Genomic DNA, 8,191 nt, shown 5'->3' on the forward strand with positions numbered 1-8,191 from the left:
TTTTGTGAAAGTGTTTGAAATCTGCATAATTGTTTAAAAATAAACCAACACCAACATAATGCAGCATACACTTTAATTTAGGCTTAAAAGTCACAATAATATTTGATTATAATATCTGACAATGTTTGAAATGATGTCCTGTTGACCCTAGATATTTATAAAAAGCGTCGTGTCTGTTTACTTAATATGGACATTAAAGTGTGGTGCAAAGCATACCTTTTTTTTTTTTTTTTTTTTTTCAATTTTGAAGGAGAATTAGCAGATTGGTCTACAAGTGTCTATATGCTGACCTAATCTTTCTGGAACTGCATTACCTGGAAGAAACTGCTCAAATTTTTGAAATATATTTTTTATTACTATATAATTTTTTGACAACATTTAAACATGGCTCCACATGAGTCGCACAGGCAGAGATGGACCAAGCAGCAAGCAGATGGCACTGACAATCATTAGATAGCAGAACTCAGTACTCTGCAAAAGTCTGCTTCTGACAAAAGTATATTTTTAAAGCATAAATAAAACATGACACACCCTGCCACACACACATTTTAAACCAAATGAGAAAGAATTAGGATCCACCACACAAACACAACAATACATAGCACACTAGTAAGAGGAAGATGGCTCTGGTGTTTATACACATAAACTCACAGGCTACAATACATCCAAACAGAAAGAATACATTTCACTAAGAGGGAGTTATCCATTCTGGTCACACAAGCCAACTCCAAAAATACAGAGAGGCAACATCAAAAACATGGGTGCTGCCCATCTGGAGAGACATCATTTTCTTCTTTTTCTCCCCGCCTGAGGCTGTTCTTCTTTGGAAGGTCTGCGGAGCGACCTTCGTTGGGCCTGCCCAGTGGGCTGTTCTTCCTGGGCAGGGGCAGGGGAGTGAGCCGATGTGGGTGGCTCTCTGCCACTGTGGGCAAGGGAGACAGCGATGGCCTGGAGCCCTTGCAAGATGTTATTTGCAAGGGTTTGGAATGAGGAGGCAAGTTGTTCTTGGCCCTGCCTGATCTCTGCCAGACCTTGGCAGAGTTGAGCAACACCTTGCTCAACACAGGTTCGGTGCTCAGTGAGCCGGACAGCTATCTGGCTTACCTCCCGGATGACCCCGTCTTGAAACCGATTTAGGCTCTCACCATACCTAGCGATTTCAAGCAGGATCTCCGGGATAGCAGAGGGTTGGGTGGGGGGGCCAGTAGGAACCTGCAGAGGTGGGATTTGTTGGCCCACACTGCCAGACTCACTAGGTCCCTCCACCTCAGCCTCAACCACATAACCGTCCTGTGACTCAAACGGATCACCCCCCTGTGCTGTGTTTTGTGGCAAGCAAATAGAAGAATGTGTGGGAAAAAAGTAGGATACAAAATTAGTTTATTATTATAAATACTGTCAAAATTACAGACAACTAAATGTGTAAACTTACCTTCCAAGTCATGTCCCGTCAGGATCTCAGGCAGGTCCGTGTCCATATGAGACACCCCTTGGCCCTCCTCATAACTGACACAGGGCATCGCCATCTCCTCCAAGTCAGTATACTCCACAGCGACAGGTGCTCCTCCACCTGTAGCCCTTGAGGCATTCCACTCCGCAGCCCTCTTTGCCTTCAGGCGGGATTTGAAGTCGGCCCACCTACATATGTATTGTGAAAGAGGGACAAAGTAGAGTCTTATTATTTGTCTAAGCTAATATATAGGACACGTGTTCTGCTTGTGTTTGCTAGACATAACATCACATGTAACTACATTTTTTAGTCAACTTAGCACAGAAAAAGGACTGTCAATATGCACTTACCGTCGTCTCACTTCCTGTGATGTTCTGACGACAGAGCCAACTTCATTCACAGATTTTGTGATGTCTCTCCAGATTCGTTCTTTTGAAGCAGCCCCCATGTTTTTTGGCCCTCTATGGATTTTGGACATGGCCTGCGTGACCAAGACACGCAACTCCCTCTTAGTGAATGCAGGCTGTCTTTTCTTCCGTCTGGAGGTAGCCTGTGAGGTTTCTTGTTGTTCATCACCATCTTCCTCCTCACTAGCAGCTTCTGTCTGTTGTGTTTGTGTGGCTAAAGCCAATTCTCCCTCAGTTTGGTCACTTTGTGTGTGTGGCAGAGTATCCCCAGTCAATTGTTGTGGTTCAGAAGCAGACATTTGCAGAGTACTAGGTCCTGCCTCTTCAACATCCGCAGAGGCGTATTCCAGCATGCGCCGTTGGCAATCTATGCGTCTTTTCCGCAATGCCATCTCCTGCTCTGCAATGCGGTCCATCTCTGCTGCGATTTGCTCACGAGAAGCCATGTTTGTGATGACGTGTGTACGCCGAGGTGTGTGCTTATATACCTACGTGCGAATCGTTAATTCACACAGCTGTACACTGTTATTCTGGTTAATGATTGCACTGCTTATTTAAGGGCCTACTTTGCACGCTGTGAGTGTAGGTAGTTTGGAGTTTCAGTTGTTTGTTGGCTTGTGCGTGAAGGTGCTTGTGGAATTTGCAGAGTGAGTAATTGTCAAGCATACCTTTGTCATTTTGTTTGCGTTTTGAATCTAGACAGTGTTGCATTTGTTATGCGTTTTTTCGTTTGTGAGTATTCTTGATTCGTTTTTTTGTTTTGTTTTCTTAACATTTTTTATTAAAAATTTATTGTTTTAAAGATTTTAAAAACATAACTATTTTGCAAGTCCATTTGTGAAAATAAACCTGTGCTTCTTTGTTTTGACTGTCATTTGTGTTCTCTTGTAGGTGTTTGCTTTTGGGAGAAATATCCCTGGTTTAATTTATTTTCTGGGTGTGCTACTGAACACCAAGTCTTTCATTTTTTTTGGAGCAGGTAAGTGCCCTTGGCCTGTGTTGGTGCCTGTTTGTTTTAATGGTCTGTATGCTGTTTTTTGACTGTCATTTGTGTTCTCTTGTAGGTGTTTGCTTTTTGGAGAAATATCCCTGGTTTAATTTATTTTCTGGGTGTGCTACTGAACACCAAGTCTTTCATTTTTTTTGGAGCAGGTAAGTGCCCTTGGCCTGTGTTGGTGCCTGTTTGTTTTAATGGTCTGTATGCTGTTTTTTGACTGTCATTTGTGTTCTCTTGTAGGTGTTTGCTTTTTGGAGAAATATCCCTGGTTTAATTTATTTTCTGGGTGTGCTACTGAACACCAAGTCTTTCATTTTTTTTGGAGCAGGTAAGTGCCCTTGGCCTGTGTTGGTGCCTGTTTGTTTTAATGGTCTGTATGCTGTTTTTTGACTGTCATTTGTGTTCTCTTGTAGGTGTTTGCTTTTTGGAGAAATATCCCTGGTTTAATTTATTTTCTGGGTGTGCTACTGAACACCAAGTCTTTCATTTTTTTTGGAGCAGGTAAGTGCCCTTGGCCTGTGTTGGTGCCTGTTTGTTTTAATGGTCTGTATGCTGTTTTTTGACTGTCATTTGTGTTCTCTTGTAGGTGTTTGCTTTTTGGAGAAATATCCCTGGTTTAATTTATTTTCTGGGTGTGCTACTGAACACCAATTCTTTCTTTTTTTTTGGAGCAGGTAAGTGCCCTTGGCCTGTGTTGGTGCCTGTTTGTTTTAATGGTCTGTATGCTGTTTTTTGACTGTCATTTGTGTTCTCTTGTAGGTGTTTGCTTTTTGGAGAAATATCCCTGGTTTAATTTATTTTCTGGGTGTGCTACTGAACACCAATTCTTTCTTTTTTTTTGGAGCAGGTAAGTGCCCTTGGCCTGTGTTGGTGCCTGTTTGTTTTAATGGTCTGTATGCTGTTTTTTGACTGTCATTTGTGTTCTCTTGTAGGTGTTTGCTTTTGGGAGAAATATCCCTGGTTTAATTTATTTTCTGGGTGTGCTACTGAACACCAAGTCTTTCTTTTTTTTTGGAGCAGGTAAGTGCCCTTGGCCTGTGTTGGTGCCTGTTTGTTTTAATGGTCTGTATGCTGTTTTTTGACTGTCATTTGTGTTCTCTTGTAGGTGTTTGCTTTTGGGAGAAATATCCCTGGTTTAATTTATTTTCTGGGTGTGCTACTGAACACCAAGTCTTTATTTTTTTTGGAGCAGGTAAGTGCCCTTGGCCTGTGTTTTGGGTTGCTGTTTGTGTTTCTTAAAAGTGTGGTGATTCTGTTTGTTTTCCATTTTGTCTAAAATAGAATTTTTGTTTACCAGGATTGATCTGCAAAGTAGTGTTTGTCTTTCCTGGACTAGCTACTAAATGCTTTTGTTTTTGTTTTTTGTTTTTTTAATTGGTGTTTGTGATGTATTTGATGCTCAGAAATGTATAATTATTTTTTTTTTTGAATTGTAAAAATAACATTTTTTTTTTTTTTTTTATTAATTTCACATTTTGGCCATGAATTCAACACAGAAAAAATGTACGCTCCTGCAGTAAGTTTCCCCAACATTTTTTACAACATTTATTGTTTGAATATTTTTTATAAGTTGTTTTTGTATTTTTCACCTCGTTTTTTTTCTTTTTCAAAAAAGTGTGTTATGTCAATATTTATTGCTGCAGAAGCCCTACCTCCCCAACCCACGCCAGCACTCCCACCCCAACCGCCAGCCCCACAACCACAGCCGGCTCCTCATCAACCAAGGCAACGGAGGCGTGCTAGGCCACCAATTTTCCGAACCCGTGTCCTACTTTTTGGTATGCCAGATGATGTGGTGGTGCGTAGATACAGGCTGCCACCACATCTAATCCTAGACACTCTCTCCATAATAGAGAGTGATCTGGAGTCTGAAATTCGGTATCCTACAGCAATACCACCATTGACACAATTCCTTGCAGTGTTACATTTTTTGGCTACAGCCTCATATCAGCATGTTGTGGGAGACCTGGTTGGCATGTCGCAGGGCCAGTTCAGTAAGGTCCTGCGGCGTGTCTGCCAGGCTTTCCTAAAGCGGGTGAAGCAATTCATTGATATGCCTTTGGATGTTGGTGCCCTAGATGTGGTGAAGCGGCAATTTGAGGAAGGTGGTAGTCGCTTCCCACATGTTATTGGGGTTGTGGATGGCACACATGTTGCTATTCAGCCACCAAGACATAATGAAGAAATTTATAGAAACAGGAAACTGTTTCATTCTCTGAATGTAATGGTTGTTTGTGGGCCATCCCTCCAGATCCTTTCCCTGAATGCAAAATTTACTGGAAGTTCACATGATGCATATGTCATTAGACAATCAGGGATATGGCAGAGATTAAGATCAAGTCAACGAGCAGACATGTGGTTATTGGGTGAGTTGTTGCTCAAATATTTTTTTCCAAAAAAAGTAACTTGACAAATTTAATATTTCAAAATTTTGGCTTTTCTTCCAACAGGAGACCGTGGATATCCTTGCACCCCCTGGCTCATGACTCCTTACCGTAATCCCAGGCCAGGACCACAGATGGCATTTAACTCCGCGCTTACTGCCACTAGGCAGCTGGTGGAGCGCACAATTGGTGTCCTTAAAGGGCGGTTTCGTGTGCTCCACCGCACTGGTGGCGACATCATGTATTCGCCGGAGATGGCAAGTAAAATAGTGGTCCTGTGCGCAATACTACATAATATCGCGGTAAGGAGTAGTGTAGAGCTTCCTCAGGCAGAGGAATTGCCTGATGAGGAGCCAGGGGTTGGTCGACGCTTCGGTGGGGGGAGTGTGACACGGAGGGGGAGCCAAGTGAGGGCAAGAATTGTTGCCGAATATTTCAGGTATAGTGTTTTTATATTTTCTATTTGAACAAATAATACAACACAGTATGCTTATGTTTTTTAAACAATGATGTCATTTTGTATGATATTGTAAAGTGATTGGGTAAGGCTTTTGTTGTGTTGGAATGGGTAATTGTTTTTTCTTCAAAATCCAAAAACACGTTAAGCTTACAATGTTTAGTTAGAAATTAAAATACTGTAATGTTGCTAAATAGTGTCCTTATTTGTTTTATATCCTCAAATCCTGATTATGTAACCAAACACACAAACAAATGATACTCAATGTTTCACACTTTGTGACTGTCCAGCTGAATGATCACACGAACTGTGGTGAGTACACAGATATGTATAGTAATTTTAAATAAACTCTGTGTCTCTGTGTGTGTTTTTTTTTTAAAATGTGGTTTTATAAAAATTTTCGCTTCTGCTAATGCGAATTTCCGCTCGTGCGAAATAACACTCTGCTCTTCACAGCATTGCAAAGATCAATAAAGTTATTAGAAATGACAACATAGATTTTGGACCAATCACATGCTAACAGACACTATAAATATATGCCCAAATAAGGAAAACGCCATTGCCATGATGCGTGCAGCACCGTTCACCAGGCGGGAGCTCCGCGTGCTGGTTGCGGTGATGGACCGCCGCGTAGGCCGCGTTGGGCGCTTCATCCCCAATCGGGTGAAGCGCGAGGCCTACGCGGAGGTCCGCCGCCTGCTGCGGACTCGCGTCCGCAGCAGGCGGACAATCATCCAGCTTGAGAGGAGGTGGAGTGATCTCCGCAGGAGGACTCCCGATTTGTTGGCGGAGATCCGCCAGCAAATCCGTGCTCTGCATACACGAAGTAAGTTACATTACATAAGATTATTTGCATAAATTGTGCTAATGGCTGAATTTCCAAGTTTTGTGCTGCCGGAATTTATTGAACAATTGGGCAAAACCATGTGCACTGCAGGGGAAGCATATGTAACATGTGCAGAGAGAGTAAGATTTGGGTGGGGTGTGTTAAATCTGCAAAATAATTTGCAGTGTTAAAATAAAGCAGCCTGTATTTACCCTGCCCATAATTTCAAAACCCACCAAAATCTAACTCTCTCTGCACATGTTATATCTGTCACCCCTGCAGTGCACATGCTTTTGGCCAATTGCAAACTAAATTCCTGCTGTAATCCCCTTGGAATTACCCACATTTTACAGTAAGTGGTAGGCTAATTGCAACCTTCAGTGTCCTTTTTTGGAAATTAGGACAGTGTGTGTGGTTAGGGAAAACAGTACTGACTGTAGCAAAGTGACACCAAACAAGTGCATGTTTTCAAGAAATAAGAAGCAGCCAGGAAACTGGACCAAAATACTTGATCAGTGCTGGCTATATAATAAGGTGCCTTGAATAGTAATCTGGTGATGTTGCCTAGACCAATCACGATGACTCAATGGACTAGATTAAGGAATGAGCTTCAAAGTAAAAGTTTGGACTCATTTTGTTTGCTGTGGCCAACATGAAGAGGATCTTAACATGTTTGCTTTTCTTTAAAAAAAAACAATGAATTTAACATGGAACAGAACATTGAAAAAACAAATTGAATACTATGTAATTTCTCATGTAAAAAAAATGTTGTCAATAATATCATTCTAGGACAACAACGGCACAACTCTCCGCCCCCTTCCCCTTCCCACTCCCACTCCCCTTCTCACTCCCCCTCCCCTTCTCACTCCCCCTCCCCTTCTCACTCCCCCTCAGCTTCCCAGTCCCCCTCAGCTTCCCAGTCCACCTCATCTTCCCAGTCCCCCTCATCTTCCCAGTCCCCATCAGCTTCCCAGTCCCCATCAGCTTCCCAGTCCCCCTCAGCTTCCCTGGCCCACTCCACTTTCCATTCCCCTTCTCACCACACCTCTCCATCTCTTTCTGGGACCCCTTCTCCTCCTTCCCATATCCCTTCTCCTTCAACTTCTACATCCCCATCTGAACCCCCCTCACCCTCTATTGCCTTAACTTTCTCTCCGCCCCCCTCGCCCTCTCAATCAGACCCCCCCTCTGAAATTTGCGCCCAAATCCAGCCTCCTTCCCCCATCCAGCCTCCTGCCCCAATCCCTCCTCCTTCCCCAATCCCTCCTCCTTCCCCCATCCAGCCGCCTTCCCCCATCCAGCCAACATCCCCACCCAGTGAATGGGCAGAGGAAGCCCCTGAAGACCGTTCAGGGAGTCTTGATGTTGCCGTGGAAAGTAAGTTTATTTTTTGATTTTTAAAAATGATTACCCACTTACACTTACAATGCCAAAACATGCAGTGTTGTACTGTTTGAATTCTTGGACCCTGGACAAATATTTGTTATTTTCATCATGGTGTACATGTTGCCTTTACATATTTGTGAGTGTCATTATATGTACAGTGTGTATGTGTGCAATGTTTTGTGTGTCCACTCTAGGTTGACACTCATTAGGTAGCCAGGGTTGCCAGGACAACAGGGTTTATATGTGTTAGTTTTTATGGTAAACAGTTAGACCTGAGTGGAGTT

At 42.7% G+C, this 8,191-nt stretch overlaps 1 protein-coding gene across 1 annotated transcript; it reads left to right on the forward strand.

Annotated features, from left to right (window-relative positions):
- The first annotated feature begins 3,963 nt into the window (after positions 1 to 3,963).
- On the forward strand, positions 3,964 to 7,598 carry LOC134969958 (putative nuclease HARBI1). The gene is made up of 6 exons (XM_063946101.1): positions 3,964 to 4,046; positions 4,351 to 4,370; positions 4,470 to 5,220; positions 5,305 to 5,677; positions 5,986 to 6,007; positions 7,311 to 7,598. The coding sequence occupies exons 2-5, from the start codon at positions 4,356 to 4,358 to the stop codon at positions 5,987 to 5,989; spliced, it is 1,143 nt and encodes a 380-aa protein (XP_063802171.1). The 5' UTR covers positions 3,964 to 4,046; positions 4,351 to 4,355; the 3' UTR covers positions 5,990 to 6,007; positions 7,311 to 7,598.
- The last annotated feature ends 593 nt before the right edge of the window (positions 7,599 to 8,191 follow it).

Source organism: Pseudophryne corroboree, chromosome 11 (assembly GCF_028390025.1).
Source record: "Pseudophryne corroboree isolate aPseCor3 chromosome 11, aPseCor3.hap2, whole genome shotgun sequence".
NCBI lineage: Eukaryota > Metazoa > Chordata > Amphibia > Anura > Myobatrachidae > Pseudophryne > Pseudophryne corroboree.